The sequence below is a fragment of the Martes martes genome (assembly GCF_963455335.1).
Source record: "Martes martes genome assembly, chromosome: 7".
NCBI classification, from domain to species: Eukaryota; Metazoa; Chordata; class Mammalia; order Carnivora; family Mustelidae; genus Martes; species Martes martes.
This window is the reverse complement of record NC_137894.1, coordinates 97,377,751-97,395,740: the sequence shown is the minus strand read 5'-3', so window position 1 is coordinate 97,395,740 and position 17,990 is coordinate 97,377,751. Positions and strand designations below refer to the sequence as shown.

The window sequence follows — 17,990 nt, the reverse complement described above, 5'->3', positions numbered from 1 at the left end:
ATTTAGAATCCGACATTTCACAACGATGTCTCTCATTATGAAACTGCGTCTCTTTATCTGTATCCTTTCTCTTTTGCATAATGCTGTACATATCATTTTTCTGCACGGTGACCTTCTGGAAATTTCCAATTTTCTCTTCCTGTGGCAGCGACCCCTTCATGTGTGGAGTGTTCTTTCATCGATTTCCCTTTGTATTAGGAGATCCGAACCTCCTTGGTGTGGTGATAGTTACGCAGGCCTTTGTCTCGTTTAATAAGATCACTTGGTTGAACACTTGGCTTGAGCCTCTCATCCTGGGGCTGTTTGAAGTGCTGCCTGCACACATGTGGAAACTCTATGTATTTCATCTCCATGATTGCAGGAGACAATTTTATGCAACATTGAGTTCCTTATTCTACTTCCTGTTACAGGGTTTGTGTGTGTGTGTGTGTGTGTGTGTACACGCGTACGTGTGTGGTTTGAAGTAGCGTTTGTTTCTTAGCCATGCTTACTTTCTTTCTTCAGAAAGGCAAATTGTGTTTCAAAAAAAGCATTCGAATAAAATGTGGAGAGGAAAGATGATGTAAATTTCTATTAGGCGGGGATGACACATGACAAAAAAAAAATCAGACTTGACTGGTCTTCCTGTTAATTTAGTTTTAATGTCATGTGTGTTTTTAGTCCAGCAGGTAATTTTCCCATTGCTGCAAACTGCCCTTTGAGGCATACAAGATAGAGGAATGCTTGTAAAATGAATGGCAGCAATTATTATTCAAATGAGGGGGTACCAACCCGGGGAAGCACAGCTTGGAGGCTTGTTACCACATGAGATTTAATTGGATTGTATATTTGTGAAGATTTCTAAATTTTAACATAAGGCAATAGCAAAGCTCCCTTGGAGGAGAAAAATGGTACTTACAAATTCCAGTTACTGAGCTTAGCGAGCCCACTGGTGCACATTTCTTCACAATAGAGGGCATTTATTAACGTTTGGGTTCTGGGATGTGCCCTCAGGGGCTTTTCCACCACATCAGTATTCATGTGCATTGTCAGAAAATAGCAGTCACCTGCCTGTATGAGCGAATTATCTTCTTGGAAGATGCAGAATTTACTGTTCTTTAAAGCGGAGGGTCCAGCGTCTATGTGCCTTTGCAGAAGGAAAAATAAACATCAGTTTAAGACTTAACGACAGTTGTTTTGATCAGTTTGCCGTATTTTCATTTTTGGAGTTTTAGATATGTGTGTGTGTGTGTGTGTGTGTGTGTGTGTTGAAGAGGTCCATCAGATAGGCACTGTTGGATTATGAAGAACCTCTGAGTTCAGCATGTCTAGTCTTTTATAGACCTTTTTCCTTTAAAAAAAAAAAAATGTGTCTCATCTAATAGGTCCGTTTTTGAAATGGTATAGCTCTGCCTGGGAATATCTTCGTGAAGCCACATGTCCCGAAACTGTCCCATCAGTTTCAAAGCTCTCACCAGACCCTACCTTCTAGGTGCTATCAGCTTTCCTCTCTTCTGCCCTCCCACAGTTAAGATTCTCTTCCTGCTCTCTTACCCACTGTCATCCCAGCATGTTGCTTTAGTGGGGTTTGTGCCGAGGATCTGACCACCAGGAAGGGCACAGGGATTTCCCTGAGATGTCAGACCAGCAGCGAAGCCTGTCTGGGGCGGGCAGGGCTGTCGGGCTTTGAGTCCAGTCGGAAGGCCTGGGTTCTGCAGGTAACCCCAAGGTTTCAAGACGTGAGGCCCCCATCAAGGCACATGCCTTCTTCATGCTCTGTCTCCTCAGTTCTACCGGGAGATACCTGCCTTGACCGACTCCCGTGGATGTTGTGAGATCCAAATGACCAAATGCCTGGGAAAGATTGAACCAGCAATAACACACCTGGTTCCTCTCGTGTGATCCAGGACCCACATTTCATTCAATTTTTCTAATAATTGGATCTCTTACCCCATTTAGTGACAGTCTTAAAAAAAAGAGTTAATCACTGGGGATTACAAACATTTTATTAAAGTTTTACCCTACCAAAGAGAATATGACACAAAATAAGGTTATTCACAATCATTTAAAATCTTCTTGGTCTGTCACTTACTCATCTGTGTTAAAAGAGCAGTTCTCTCAGGATTTACTTGGTGGCACATAATCCTTGCCTCAGCACTAAACAAGCCCAGCCTATTAGGTTTTTGACACCATGGCTTTTTAAACAGTTGGTATAGTTTTTAAAACCAGGTGTTTTAAGTGTAAAAATAGTGCTGTATTTTGGCTCAAGGGAAGAGAGTTCATGTCTTTTTACTCAATCCCAAGATGTCAGTCGTTACTTCTTGGAGTGGTTACCCCCGAGTACTCCTGTCTCTTGTTTGCTGCTTCTCATCTGTGGTGGGTGGGGAAGCAGGACAACAGAGCTACTAATAAATCAGGTAAAGTGACATAAATAGTTCCTGAGCTGCTTGTGCGGCATTTTCTGTGAGAAGAGTATGTGGGCTTTCTAGCACCTTCCTCAGCTTTGGACACCACTTGTTTGTGTTCTAGTTGTCTGCTCTTGCGTTGTGTGATAAGCAGTCTCTGTATAAATGAGGCTTTACTGGCTCAGAGGCTGGTGTGTTTCTAGGAGGCCTAAATGTCCCTCAGATGTGGTATAACGAAGTCTTGGAATTTGAATGGGATTAAGGTCGGGAGTGTAGGTACCTTGGTCATTTTTCAGGGTAAGATTGAGGTCCATAGACTCCTGGGCGACCTTCACGGCTCATACTCACTGAATTGAGCTATATCAGGACTAGATTCAGAAGGGCTCTTTCTGGTAGCCTCTGCCAAAGCTTGGGCCTTTAGAAGACTCAGCAGAGACCCGTGAGTGAAGCGTAAAGGACGTGAAGTTCTCAGGGCTAGTTACCTTCCTTTTGAAATAGGAGCCCCTTTCTGTCCAACTCACAGCTGGGAAGGAGAGACGGAGTTTTCTTTCAGGCCCTTTCCGTCAGCATCCTACAAGCAGAGAAACCCCTGAGCTGAGGTCCCTAAACACAGCACGCTGGATACGTCTCTCTGATGGGGGGCCACCTGTCCAAGTCTTGGTGGGGAGGCAAGATCCCGGCTGTCACCGCCCCCCCCCCCCCCCCCGGCCGTCCTGGTTACTCTCAAGGCTTTGCTTGAAAATGTGGCCGTCTCTCTGTACAAGTCGAGGAAGCAGTCATGCCATATACCGATTGGTAGTAACTAGCATTTACCTATCGGTAATTAACTACACCAAGTGGCTTTACTACCACTTGCTGAGTACCTGCTAAGTCCCTGGAAATTCTAGACACCTTGTGTAACTCTCCTTTGGATTTCCTCCTGCCGCTGTGAGGGAGGTGTTGTTACAAATCACATGAAATACATGCTGTGCACTTGACACAGTGGGTGCCCGGGCTCCCCGTGCCGTCTCTGGAAGATGCCCCCCGTGGTGGCATGATCTCCGTCACTCTTGTTTGCTAGGATAGTGCCTGGCCTGTAGCAGCTGCCCCATAGATATTTGTTGGATGGATAATAAAAATTGTTAGAGGTGGGGTGCCTGAGTGGCTCAGTGGGTTAAAGCCTCTGCCTTCAGCTCAGGTCATGATCTCAGAGTCCTGGGATCGAGCCCCACACTGGGCTCTCTGCTCAGCAGGGAGCCTGCCTCCCCTTCTCTCTCTGCCTGCCTCTCTGCCTGCTTGTGATTTCTGTCTGTCAAATAAATAAATTTAAAAAATCTTTAAAAAAATTTTTAAAAAATTGTTAGAGGTCCCCATTTTTACACCTGAGCAAACTAAAGCGCAGAGAGGGTTAGTTGTTGAGCTACAGCGGGAAGGCGGTGGCTGGGGCAGGGTCGGATCCTAGACCCGGCTGGCTCCAGCGCTGAGCCTGTGCTCCTAACCCTCCTACTGCCCACCCTGAGGGGAAGGGATGGTTCTAGTAGGCAGTGGTAAATGTCTGGCGAGTGTCCGAGACGGGAGAGCCCTTGGGTCTGTGCTGTTTGTGGACTGGCTGGTGCTGGGGAGACTGCCTTGCCCTTGGAAAGAGGAGCCAGGATGCCCAGTGCCTGAAGCCCATGCTCAGACTTTGGGCCAGCAGCAGGACTTGGCTCTCTTCCCTCCTGCAGGCTCCTTAGTCATCATTTGTCCCTTTCAGTCTCTTAACCTTCCATCGACTGCTGGACCCTGGCTCTCTAGCGGATGCCCTGCCTCCCTTGATGGATTGCCCTTTTTTTTTTTTTTTTTTTTTAAGTGGGAGAGGAGGAGGGCAGGGGCAGAGGGAGAAGGAGAAAGACTTCCAAACAGACCATCCTCTGGGCACAGAGCTTTACATGGGGCTCGATCTCATGACCCTGAGATCCTGACCTGAGCTGAAACCAAGAGTCGGATGCCCAACCCACTGAGCCACCCAGGCACCCCTGCCTTGACAGATTTCTGCTCTGTCTCCACAGAGTGTGCTGCTTTTTAGTCTATACTGGCTAAAGGAACATGATTTCAGAAAGTAATTGTAAGTGATGAAAATGGATGCGGTAGAAAAAGCACATACACTTGGGGAGAATGTGGTGAATTGCAAGCATATACAATTTTATGACATAGGAACCTTGATGGACTTCTCTCCCTCACATCGATTTGCATGGGTAAGACATGCTTTCCGTTGTTTAGGTAACTGACAAGGTTTGCTGCTTTTCCCAGTATAATTTGGCAGTGGTCTTCATCTGTCACCTATATTCCAGCTTCTAGGCAGTATTTTGTAATGACGTCCAAAGAGACCCATAGCAGCACAAATATCAAATCGACTGACTTCTGTATAAATATACTGGCTTCTGTATAAATAGGTGCCCCATTATCAAACGAGAAGGAATACCATCTTTCCCTTCTGCCCCATGGTGAGGTTACATAAATTTAAGTTACAGAAGAATACACTTGGCCATAAAGAAAATCATTTTACCCCTTCAGCCACAGCAATATCCCAATTCTGAGTAATTCATCCTTCTATCAAGGTAATTGTGTGTTTAAAAATTCAAGAAAATGCTTCCCAAGGTTCTTTTATTCTTTGTGTTTGCTATTGATTTCTTTTTGTTTATAGAATCACAGGGGCCTTGGGCGATAAATATTATATACCTGCCTCAGGCAAGACTATACTCAAGTCATCCTGAAACGGTTGCTCATTCTTCTCTAGAATGTCTGAAGAGAGGAAAGCATCCTGGGGGCATTGTTACAAAGGATCAATTATTTGGGGAGTTTTTCCTAAAATCTCACCTAACCTCTTTCTCTTCTGGTCTTGTTCAGAAAAATAAAAGGAGTTGAGTTCAAAACACATCTTTTCCTGAGTTTAAAAAGAGGGTTTTGCTCTATAGCTTTCCCCTCAGGGTTGAATAAATATTGATGTTGACGTTAGTGTTTTTGATGCTGGGGTGTCAGAAATGATCAGCCCACTTTGCCTTCAGTGCTTTACAGAAATGAAGAAAAGGGGACAAAGCAAGTTATGACGCACTTGGAGGCTGTCAGGATGCTACCTAATGGTTCTGGTACCTTGAAGATGGATTTACTTCCTTAAGGTTGTGGAAACTATTTTGAATTTATTTTTTGCTGTTTATTTTTAGGTACATTTTGACCAATTTAAAGAAGCATTAATACTGATCTTGTCTAGAACTCTGTCAAATGAAGAGCACTTTCAAGAACCAGGTAAGGGCACTCACTCACTTTTCTTCTCTACATTCCCTTTTAAAAAGTGTCCAGGGAAGAATTTAGGGACCCTGAAGCATGTCTATGAAAGCTTGGGTGTCTGCCTTTTACAGATTGAACAGTTATTTTCAGTGACTTGTCTTCTGATATAATCCTAAAAGCCTTGCAGCTGTTGAACACTAAAATGAGGCTTCTCTACCACAACAGTGTATTATGGAAGAAATAATTGGATTGTTCCTAGGCAATATGTCAGATGGAGCGCCTGTAACTCATTCCCAGAATGAGCAGAGTGAAGGCGGACCGTACCTCCTTCATCCTACTTCCTGTGTTCATGGAAGGATCTGAGTGGGGGGAGGGGGGAAGGATTTTGCCTGAAAGAAGAGTCATCAATCTAAAGATAATCTTATTTAGTCCTAGTAGGTGGATAACTCTCTGCTATAGATATTATCGCATTATATCGTAATTGATAATATCTGTCTCCAGCGATAGTTCTTGTGGACCATGTTGTTCATTTTCGTATTTTCAGTGTCTAGGAGAATGCTTCACACATGGTAAATATTCAATGAATGTTAAAAAGTAAAGGACTTAACATTATACTTCACTGGTTTTTTTTGAAAGCACCATAGATTATAAGACATCATTATTTTATGTATCCCTGTAAAGAAACATCTTTTGCCAGTTATATTAGTAAAACACCATTGATTGTAAGACTTATTCTAAAGTCATTGTTCAAATGTGTGTGGGGGAAGGTGTCTGTGTGTGTGTGTGTGTGTGTGTGTGTCTATCTGTCATAGGATCAGTGAAATATGGTGAATATTTAAAGGAAAGTCTGAACAGGGTTGATATTTGTATTATAATACAGTCTAGTTTTATCAAATCATTGGTTGTCAGATTTGGGCTAGGGGTTGGCTATAAGGGAGCATGAGGGGATTTTTGGGGTGATGAAACTGTTTCATATCTTGATGGTGGTGGTAGTTAGAGATACTATGTGTTTTCCCAATCCGTAGAATTGTGTGCTGAAAGTGAAATGCTGTGTGAATTACACCTCTATATACCTGCTTTTAGAAAAGATAACATAAAAATAATCCAGTTTTTGAGATTGAGGAGAACTCATTAACATTTTGTCACTACAACAACTCATTCAATGTGACCTATTTAGATAAAGCACAGATGGGAACTTTCATTTCTTCACTGGTGATCTAGTTCTTCACTGTACCTTCTGGAATGGTCAAGATTTGTGTCTTATGTATGAACATTGCGTTTAGCAGTGTTTTGTACCCCAGACTGAAGTTCCCCTTTCTGCCTATCGTCACCACCTCTAAGAAGGTTATCATCAACTCTGAGGCTTGCCAGTGCTCTCTAGAAGCCCGCAGTGAGCCTGTGGGGGAGGTTATTGCCTTCTGGAGATTTTCCAGACCACTAATAGAATTTCTGTAGATAACCACTGCTGGAACATGGGCTTCTGTTCTCAGGAGGTCTCACATTTTGTTGGTATTTTTACTTATTTAAGGTCGTCTTTCATCTTGATAACAATAGGGCAAAATCCTAGGGACCTGAGTAGAGCTATGGTGACATCTCCACATTTTAGTTCATGAGAGCCTCTGTAACCTCAGAATCCAGTTTGCTGCTCTTCTGTGTTGATCCCGTGCCTTTATGTGGGTTTGGAATGGGCAGTCCTGCCAGCAGTCCACATGATCTCTGTGCTGCCCTTTCCTCAAAACCTGTGTGGCCACCGGCCAGAGAAAGGTCCTACTAACTGTGCCAGTTTATGGTGACCCCAGATGTGAAGGGTACCTCCTAGAGCTGCTCGGTGTTGGGATCTAAATACTAGGATGGGGAAGGTAGGCAAAGGCTAGCTGAGCTTGGTCATAGCTGGGAAGTAACATTTACAAATCTGGCTCCGGATGGTGGGCTTGGAGTTATGGGTGTGCCCCGCTGCTGTGCAGGTCGAGACCATAATTTGGACAAATCTTCCAGGAGAACACACAGAAGGGGTTTTATCATGTCGCTGTGTGCTCCGTCCTTTGGGGACGCTGCAGCAGACCTTCAGGAGAGAGCCGTCCCAAATCAGCGGGATGAAGCAGCCGAGCACCTCTCGAGAGCATTTTGTACAGCGTTTGTGCCCCCTCCCCCCCAATGCCTGGCCTGCAGGATCAAAGCTAGGATTGAGCCAGCGCCTTGAAGAGTGTTTGATCTCCTCGGAGCCAGTGAGTCAGCCCTGCCTCCCACACTCCCCACTTTGTGCCCGGGTATCTCTGCTTTTTCTGTCCCTGGCCCCTCCAGTCGTTCCTGGGGATCACGCAGTCTGTTCCACTGCAGCATCCTCCCACCCACTTGAAAATGTGATTCAGCCCCCACAGGCTGACTGGCTTGGCAGGCAAGTGACAGAGAAAAAGGTTCAGGACTCAAATGCCGTATCAGGAGTCCACCTGAGGTCACCCCCTTCTTCTTCTGTATGAAGATGACTGTCCCCTAAATCCTAGACCATATCCCTGTAGGGCTGGAGAGAATGCTGGCATTTTCCCCATGAGCCCACCGAGGCCCGAAGAGACACGTGGCTTCATCAAAGTCTCACAGATAGTGGCAGAAGGGGTCGCTGCCGCCATGTCACTGGGGTGGCTCCTCCTCTCGAGGAAACTCTGGTTTAAGAATGTCAACCCCCAGATGGATGAGCTGGGGGCAGACCCACCCCTCAGTCCGTGCAGCCCAGCCCCAAGGATTCTGACAATTGGCCCGAGTCAGCAGGAAGGACTGAAAAGAGCAAGTTTCACCTGATCATTAGTGACAGGAATGCCTGTGTCTGCAGCATTCTTTGGCTTTTCAGCACTTAATTCATCTTGTACCATAAGGGCCAGACCTGTGGTATTTTTGTCTCGTCTTTTGAAATCAATGGACCAACTAGACTTTGAGAGCAAAGACTGCCCTTCAACTGTGCAAGGTGACTGAAAAAACAGGGCCACAGTGTGCAGCCTTTGAAACGGATTGGGTCACAAATGGATATTTTGTAACACCTGAGATTTTTATCCGTTAAAAATGCCAGATGCAGTGCCAGACTATAATATAGAAAGCCCAGCTTGATATGGTGGAAAGGCCCTCGAGCCAGGAGTTACAAAATACCAGCTCTGCCCCTCTACTTAGGTAGCCTTCTACGTCACCACCTCTGTGGTCTTCAGTCACCTCAAATGTGAAAGAGGTTGTACTGGAAGATACTTAAAATCTGTTCTGCTCCAGGATTCAGTCATGTCACTCTGAATATCTAAATGACATCCAAACTCGTGAAAATGGCTAGCTTTGTGTTTCTGTCAGATTTTACCCAACATAAACTGACACTGTGAAGTCCTGCTTGCTAAGGACAAATGCCTAGCAGACCTCATGCTTTCACGTTCCTCTAATAAAAGACAGTTATATATAAATTAAACAAAAACAAAACTCTATTAGAATTTGAGAGGGTGAGCACCTGGATGGCTCAGTCAGTTAAGTGTCTGAGTCTTGGTTTCTGCTCAGGTCCTGATCTCAGGGTGGTGAGATCAAGCCCCATGTCAGGCTCTGGGCTGGGCATGGAGCCTGCTTAAGATTTTTTCTCTCCCTCTCTCTGCTTCTTCTCTCTTTCTCTCCCTCTAAAGAAAGAAAGAAGAAAAAAAAAATTTGAGAGGAGATGGAATTAAGTCATTATTTCATAGACTTGGGTTCTGCCATTTATAATTTCTCTGAGGTACAATTTCTTTATTTTTAAAATTAGTGTGATGATTTTTCATACTAGATGATTTTCAGCATCTGTTTTACTCTGATAATTTATGATTCTAAGACTCTTAGAGAAGAGTTTTTCCCCTAAAAACAACAACAACAAAATGAAAAATGCTGATATTGAGATAGGGACAGAAAAATGGATTGGGGATGTAGGGAATTATTTGCAGATTCCTAATTGATTAATACCAGTGACTAATTCCTCCATATCTACATGCACAATTTAATTTTTAAACTATTTTCCCAGAATAAGAGGGACAAAAACTTAATTATTGGCTATTTATTCAATTTGCTCTGGCTTTGGATTATAGGATTTTTGTAATGGAAATGCCGGCATGGGCTCTGCGCTGTATGGTATCAACATACCGCCTGGGTCTGTTCTCCAGAGATTTTATCCTTGTTTGATGCATCTTGCATTAGATTTCTGTTCAGTAGTAGATGTTAGCATAGAAAGGAAGATGTTAGCAAAGAAAGGAAGCCCTTTCTTTCCCCATATGCTTAATGTAAAAATCTTCCCTTTGTTTATCTGGGGAGGGAAAGCTCAGATCTACAAAAGCCAAATCATGAAGAAAATAAGACTATGCGTGGTTTTGGTGCAGCTGACTCTTTGTTTTTTTAGATAATATTCCTAATTCCAGGGGCTGCCCTAGTTTAATTATTTTTCTTATATCTTGAAGAAGCTGTAACAATAAACAGATATCTTTTCATTCACTCACCAAGTTTGCAATGAAGCAGGTCTTATGGCCAGGCATCGGGCTGGAGGTGGTGTTTGCCACCTCCAGAGGCGTTGGGCCAGGCACCAAAGTCTGGCCGAGGGCCCTGTTTTTAGGAGATGAACACACAAATGGCCCAAGAGTTGAGTTCTGTTGTGCTCTGTCTGGTTGAGTCAAATAAGTAAGAACTTGGTTCCCTGTTCCCATGTTGTCTATGAAGACCAGAACAATGGGGACCAGAATATTTTCCCAAAAGTTAAAGGCAAAATAAAATCACCACCACTACCATCAAAAAAGGAGTGAGGAGTCACTTCCTAAGGTCAGGGGCAGTTGGAAACACTTACGCCCACTGCTAGTCACATAAAATGATAGGACCTTCTTGGAATTATGTGAAACAATGAATGGGCACCAGAAACTATAAAAATGCTTTTGGCTAATCAATGCAGCTTGCGGATTTTATGCTATGGAAATATTTATGGACGTGTACAAAGATGTGTGTTTAAGGATAGTCATTTGAAATAGTGGGAAAATATATATCAAGCATGAATATTTGATAATGTATAGTTAGACAAATTGTGATGTGTCTGTAATCAAAGAATAAATAGCAATTCAAATGTGCCAGAGAAGAATGCTTGTGATAATTTTACTAAGAATGCTTACTATGATGATCTTGCATGTGCTTTATTTTCACTAAGGGCAGGAAGGCATTTTTTGAAAAAACTACATATATTGTGCAAAAAACCCAAAATACTCCTGTGAACAAAACCATGGACTCAGGAGTTGTGCCTGTGTTGTAAGTTTGTGTCTGCTCCAGAGTTGGAGGAGGCTTCCAAAGCAGGGACACGAAGAGGAGAGTTAGGGGTGCCTGGGTGGCTCAGTGGATTAAAGCCTCTGCCTTCGGCTCAGGTCGTGATCCCAGGGTCCTGGGATCGAGCCCTGCATCAGGCTCTGCTCAGCAGGGAGCCTGCTTCCCTTCCTCTCTCTCTGGCTGCCTCTCTGCCTACCTGTGATCTCTGTCTGTCAAATAAATAAATAAAATCTTTAAAAAAAAAAAAAAAGAGGAGAGTTAGGGAGTCTTAGCGTCCCTCCCATTTCAGGTAATGGGGAAAGAGGTGACAAGAAAGAGAAAATTCAGGCAAGAATGACACGGAGGGGACTCCAGTTTCTGAGGTGACAGACTGGATCACATTATGCGTTTGCCGCTAATCTTACCCATTGCGAAAGAAAATGAGGTTAAGGAAGTTTGCTGCAGGTTTGGGGACCGTGGAGTCTCTGACTTTGCTCCCCCGGCTCGGCCCACTGGCTCCAGGCCACTGTTTGCCCCACAGAAGTTGGGGGGCGGGGAGGGACCCCATGGGGTGTGTCTTGAGCTTCTGGAGCACAAGCTGCCAGACAGAGCAGCGACCTTGTCCCACACGGTTGGTTTCCTTTCCAGATAAGTGGGCTAAGCCTTCATGACATTAAGTACTCCTGATCTTTACAAGGACTGAGGGTTCCGGTCCAGGTCTGTTTGAATCAAAGCCCAAGCTCTTTCCATGAAGCTCTGCTGCCCTAGAAAGCATCACAGCCCAGCTGGGTTGGTAATTCTACCAGGTAAAATGCCTTTAGGAAAAGAGGACTGTGATCGTTACAAAGTCAGGCGCTATCAACAGTGTGGGTGTCACTGAATTCATAGAAGAAAAGGTTCCATGAGAGTTGGGCCAAGCAGTGACTTGAGAGAAGTACATCGTGACTTGAACCTGGAACAATGGGGAGGATTCACTGAAGTGAATGTGAATTCTCCACCTCTTCCCCCAAAATGGCTCAGGCTGCATGGCCTTCCAACAGGGACGCAGCAATTGGACACCCCAAGAGAAGGCTGGGGAAACAGTCATGTCATCATTAGCGACTCAAAGTGGTTTTCTGTGGATCTGCAAGGGCTTTAGGGTTCCACGGAGCATCTAGTCAGACCACTCAGTCCTGTGGGTTGCCGGCCACACCCTTCCACCATCCTGGGCACCCTGGGGAGGTGCAGACCTTCACCTCAGAGCTTTCCTCCCAGGCAGGGTTAATCAGAGCTTCCCCCTCCTCCATTAACTTTGTGCCCCGAAGCACCTGTGCTCCAGCAAGAACCATCAATGCAGACTGGTGGCGACCATTCCTGAAATTCTGTCACCACATTTACTGAAAGCCCCGGAGGAGCCCCTGCGTCTTGTGTGCGGATTCCAGGAGAGAGCGGTAGCTGCAGAGCGGGGTGCTGGCAGCTAGGGAGCAGCTGCCCCGGAAAGGGCCGTATGTGCACAGAGGTGTGGGGGGACGACCCTGCTGGCTGGTGACCTCCCACGGAGGCAGAGAGGGCGCGGGGAGGCTGAAGGAACGTCCAAGTCTTCCCTGACGTCTTTATGTTGTTCATTCTCTCTTGGACTCTCTTCTCCCCTTCCCTCCTTGGGACATCCCCCTTCTCACCCCTTTCTTCTTTCTACCACTCCAGCGCACCTCTGCCCTCCTCCTTGGACCCCCGCTACACTTTGCCCTGACTTCTGATCCCCACCCCATCTGTTCCTCTTGCTTCCCACTGTCCATAGGCCTGTAGGTCCCTGCCAATCTCCTCCTCCCACCCCCTCACCCTCTCCCCACTTGTGTCTGTCCATGTCTGTCTCTCACTCCCTCTGCCCCTCCCACTTTCTCCCTCCCACCCCCCAGTCTTGGTCTCCCTTTAATTCTTTCTCTTCTCTCTCTCTTACTTAGGGTCAGGTATGGGGTTTCACTCTGTGTCATGCGCGTGTGAGGGTGTTCGCAGGAGGCCAGGAGGTGGGGATGGGCCACGGGGCTGGGTGGTGCTCATTTGCGGCCTGACTGCCCTCACCCAGGGAAGCTTCTTGGGGCCCCTTGTCCTGAGGGTTGCATATGCTTCGTCTTAGACTCCTTATTTTTAAATGAGTTTCAGGAATCCTATGAGCTCAGCAGAAATGTAATACAGGGGCCCCAGACTGGCGTCACTCCGTGCTGAGGGCCTTTGGCTTTGGAAGGGGCTGCTGTCCCCGGGAACTATTGTGCTAGGCTAACTGAATGGGGCAGGAAAGGAAGGAGAAAACAAGGGTCCATACAAGCATTTAAAAATAAGCATATCAGCACTAAAAAGACAGAGCTTTCTTCTTCTTCCTGGAAATATCCTGAGGTCAGTTTTGGGAACTGGGAAGTTTAAATCAAAAAGTGATAAAATATCCATCTTATCCCTCAATAGATACAATACAATACTTTGCCCGTGAACTTCCACTTGGATCCTCATTGTTTTGCCCTTTGGCCATTGGGAGGGCAGAGCTTCCAAATGGAGACCTCCATCCCTCAGCTGCAGTCAGTTCAAGGAGGAGGGGTGGACAGTCCCTCCTTAATGCTCAGCTAGAGCTTGAGGCAGGGAAGGGAGTCGAGAGGGATGAGTGGGTGAGTGTCTGTGGTTTTCCCTGCCTGCGGCTGGCTTGTCCCCTGAGTGGTCATTCTCACTGACTCTGCTTTTCAGTTTTCCTTTTATTGTAAGTGCAAGACATGTGGCTACAAGTCATACATATGTGTGCTGGTTCATCCTGATTCTGGAAGGTGGACATTATCGCAAGTCTGGAGTTCCTCTCCTTGGGACAGATGGAATATGGAGTAAAGAATACAGTGTCTAGCATCCAGATTTTGTTTCCTTGCTGAGGCTGGGAGAAATGGTATTTCTTTAGTCTTTGGAACTCCCTGTTTAGATCTTCCTCCCCTCCAACTGCTCTCTAGAGACTGTTGGTTGGTTCTGTGTTTCTCTAGCAATCTTTAGGGAAGTGAATCAGTATTTCTCTGTCCCTTACTCGTAACCAAGTGTTTGGTGTATGGCATAAAACCCAGATCATCTAAACTAAGTCACGTAGGACTGCTTCAAAGCCACCTTATTAGGACTGACGCATTTCACAATAAATTCTCCATGGATGGGGTCTAAGACTCCTCTAGGCAGTCTGGGCTTGTCCTCTTTCCTTCCAAGACCATTTTTACTTTTCTCAAATAGGAGAAACAGAAAACTGAAAGAAGCAAAAGTGACTCTGAAGCTTGGCAGTCCAGGAAGAGTCATAAATAAGTGTTCAAGGAAATAGACGCTGAAAGTTTGGCAGTCCTTTACGTATTGTTTGTTTCACTGGCATTTCATAGCCCTCCTTGGAGCACGTGATTGGAGCAGTCACTTACATTTATGTTAAAGAAAGCTGTTTGACGTAAACGATTTCATTTCTAAATAAATCAAGCTACACCCTATTATCTGGCATAGATAAACTTGTTCTGTGATGGAACCCTGAAATGTGCATCTTCCAGCTGGATGCACTCATAAAGGACAGAAACTTTGCCCCCAGGCTGCAGTTGTGTGAGTCTCTCTTGGGCATGGTATGGATGGGGTAGAGCATTCTTTAATTTAGGGGTACAAGAGTGTCTTAACGTTCATTTGGTGGGCTGCTGCCGTGGCCTTCTAAAGTTCTGGTTGAGATTGGTGAAGAAAATCATAGTTTTCAGATGCTTAACACACGAATGACTGTTGTCCATGAATGTTCTCTCCAGATGTCCTTACTTTTGCTCTCTCTTCGCTGCTTAGCATGTAAGTACAGTGATGCTCCTGCTCGAAATAGAGATGTGAGCATATAAGTCAGAGAAGTAACTGTTGATAATTGGTTCAATTAGTCTTTATTGGTCACAGAGATGGTTTTGGAAATTCGCTATCAGGTCACATGAACACCCTGTTCTTCCTCTCTGTGGGCTGATATCTTTAGTATCCCCAAAGAGTATACAATTTCATAGAGTTCTCTAGAAATTGATTTTGTGATGTAGTTACATTCTGTTAAAGATGCTAACTTAAAGTTTGCTCAAAATTACTTAAAATAATAAAATATGAAATAAATTAAAAAAAAATTCTTGGCAGTGCTAAAATAGATAAAATAAACCCAAACCTCACAGGGTTCCTAATGGCTTGTAATCCATTACCTTCTGTCCCTTATCCAAATCCACCGGCTGCTGCCCACATAACTGGGGAGTCATTTCCCCCCACAGGTGGTTCTGAAATAAATCCCAGGAGTTGTTTTAAGCAGGTCAGTCCCCTGTCCCACCAGTCTTTACCTCTGTAAAAGCACAACACGCAGCGAGAGCGCCTCTGTCACTCCCACCCTGAGACCACCAACCTTGTCACGTTGGGGACATGTCACGTTCCCATTTCTGACATCCTAAGTTTTTCTTTTCATCTTTTTCGACTCCCCCTGGTTCCCCCCACCCCCACCCCCCTCAACGTCACGAATGGTGTGTCTTGTCTGCCAGGAAAATTTAAGAATGTGTACTAAATTAAGGATGGTTCTGCATTGCCTCTTGTCTGACCAGCATCTGTGGGGGTCAGCTGCCAACACGTAGCTCGGGTATCTGGGCCGCTCCTGAATGCGCACAGGCTGACCCACTCTCTCCTGATGAAAGGTACCTTCAAGCATGCATGTGATTTTTCAATATAAATTGCGTCTGCTTAAAGCCTCTCTGTGAGAGAATCGCTCAACCAAATGAGATGACTTGGCTGGGACTTTCAAGAAGCTGGATATAAATATCGCTGGAAATTATAGAGCGAGCATAAATACTTCACTCTGAGCTCTGCTGAGCATTTTCAGGATGCTTCTGACCACATCTCTGAAATCTGAGCTGATACCAGAGGAAGGAGGGGAGCGGGGGGGTCAGGGAAGGGCAGAGTTAGCCAGACGGGATCACCCGGCCTCCCAGGGAAAGGACAACATAATGGCTAACCCTGAACATGGTTTCTGCGGTGGTCAAGGTAGGGTTTCACTCTTCCAGTCCTTCTCTAATCAGCCACGCCCCAGTTTTGATGATGGGTGTCCGCAGCTCATCTGAACATCTGCGTGTCTGAGTTCAGACACATCTTGTGAAGACTGCCCTGTTCAAACAGAACATTATGTTCTCTAGAGAGAACCAGTGCTTTTGTGGATGATAAGAACTGCAATCAAAGCTTTGCCAATCTTTAGTACTTTAATAGAATATCTTATTCTCCTAATTCTGTGCAAGGTGCTAAAAAAAAAATCTAAGATGATATTGGCATAGAGTGAAGTATTTATTCTACTGCTTTAAAGCTATCCATTGTAGAGAAAGGTTAGCATGTGGTGGTGGCGGTGACGGGTGACGGTGGTGGGTGACGGTGGTGGGTGATGGTGGCAGGTGATGGTGGTGACTGTTGCACCTGCGACACGTTACATCAGAATGCTGAGGTCCTCCTTTAAGGTCAAGAATGACTCTCCCCTTAATGCACACTCCTTTTTATTTTGTACAACACTGAAGTTCATGAAGAGGAGAAAAAAACATCACCTACTGTTTGCCTTTCTGCAGTTTTGCATTGACTATTTTATTCCCTAGGATTTCATTTTATAATGAGATCTCGATGCCAGGTTTCATGTAAGCGATGAGCTGTCATTAATTTATTAGGAGCCACTGTGTCAGTTTCTTTGTTCTGTCATCCCGCTTGTCTGATGGATCTGAAGGTGGGATGGGTAACAAAGGAGTCACTGAGGTACAGGAGGGGTGTGTGAATACTAACAGTACTGATGTGGCGTTTGGTTTAGCATTATTCTCCAAGACTTCCTCCGACATGCCTCTGTCGCCCTGTCCCTTTTCCCCTCTCTGCAAGACACCAGCTTCGTCAACAGAAGAGTAGATAGGACATCTGACTTTATCCCATTCTTAGTCCTGTCCTTCCCAGGGGAACCCTTCCTTGCCGGCATTGCATCTCTCCCATTGGAAGCAGGGATGTGCTCGGGGTGCTGTCAGTCACTCAGAATTAGAAGCCGTGCTCTGCATCTGACCTGATGGCTCAGATCCGCCCACAGCCAGCACAACTGGCCAACAGCGGTGGTTTATTTTGGGGCTAGTATAAGAGGCTGCATCTGACAGCTGTGACTGTCAGCCACGGGCTGAGTCTGTCATGTAATGTGGCCTCAACTCTTGTCTCCTCGCCTAGACTGCTCACTAGAAGCTCAGCCCAAATATGTTAAAGGTGGCAAGCGTTACGGACGAAGGTCCTTACCTGAGTTTCAAGAATCCGTGGAAGAGTTTGCAGAGATCGAGCCCCTGGATGGAGAAGCTCGGCCCTCACATACCCCCGCCGGGGACCGCAACGAGGTAAGGAGTTGGACAGGTGCGCCTTCCCCGGCCAGCGGTGGGGACACCCCCACCCACTCCCACAGCGGTGGTGTGGGGACAGGTGAACCGGGGGGGTCATGGCCTCTATCCGTTACCAACCACTGGCTAATCTTATTACTTGCCTTTGGGATATATATGGCCGATTTGTCTATCGTTTGAACGTTCTCGTCTCTGTTTCTTCTGGAGAGCTGACATTTCTGTGCCAGCCTTATGTTTATGTGTTTTAAAATTCAATGACTTTCACATTATCTGGGGTCTACCACTTTCAGCCCTGCTTGGGGATAAGCCTCTCCTCACGGCACTGCCATTTTTAGTTGTGTAAAAAGCTGCCCCCTTTGCCCCCCAGCCCCGGCACCCTGCAGTCCATAAACCAGCATCCGTGGCAGGTGTGAGAGGAAGGCGGTGTGCGTGGGCATCCTGAGAGCCACGCCTTATCTTTCGTGGCAGCAGAAGGCAGCTTTCAGACTTGGTTCTTGTGGCCTCGGCCGTCGCCACAGCTCTCCTTCCTGGGTGAGGAGCGCCCGGGCCCGCCTGGTCCTCCAGCAGCCCGATCTGCCTGCTTTGCTCATCTCCCTGCTTTTCCTTGTGCACGTCACCGTCATCTACCCGCAAAGGGGAAGCAGTAGCATTTTCTTTATTCTTTCCTTACGGCTCATTTACCAGCATGCCATTTATAGAATGTGGTCGAGAAGGCCGTGCTGAGCAAGCTCTAAATATT

At 45.8% G+C, this 17,990-nt stretch overlaps 1 protein-coding gene across 1 annotated transcript in view; it reads left to right on the top strand.

Annotated features, from left to right (window-relative positions):
* Nucleotides 1-17,990, top strand: part of NIN (ninein) — a 94,687-nt gene that overhangs the window by 15,413 nt on the left and 61,284 nt on the right. The window contains exons 4-5 of the mRNA XM_080807323.1: nucleotides 5,564-5,645; nucleotides 17,091-17,251. Of these exons, the coding sequence (XP_080663449.1) occupies nucleotides 5,564-5,645; nucleotides 17,091-17,251 (243 nt within the window). The remainder of the gene's footprint in view (nucleotides 1-5,563; nucleotides 5,646-17,090; nucleotides 17,252-17,990) is intronic.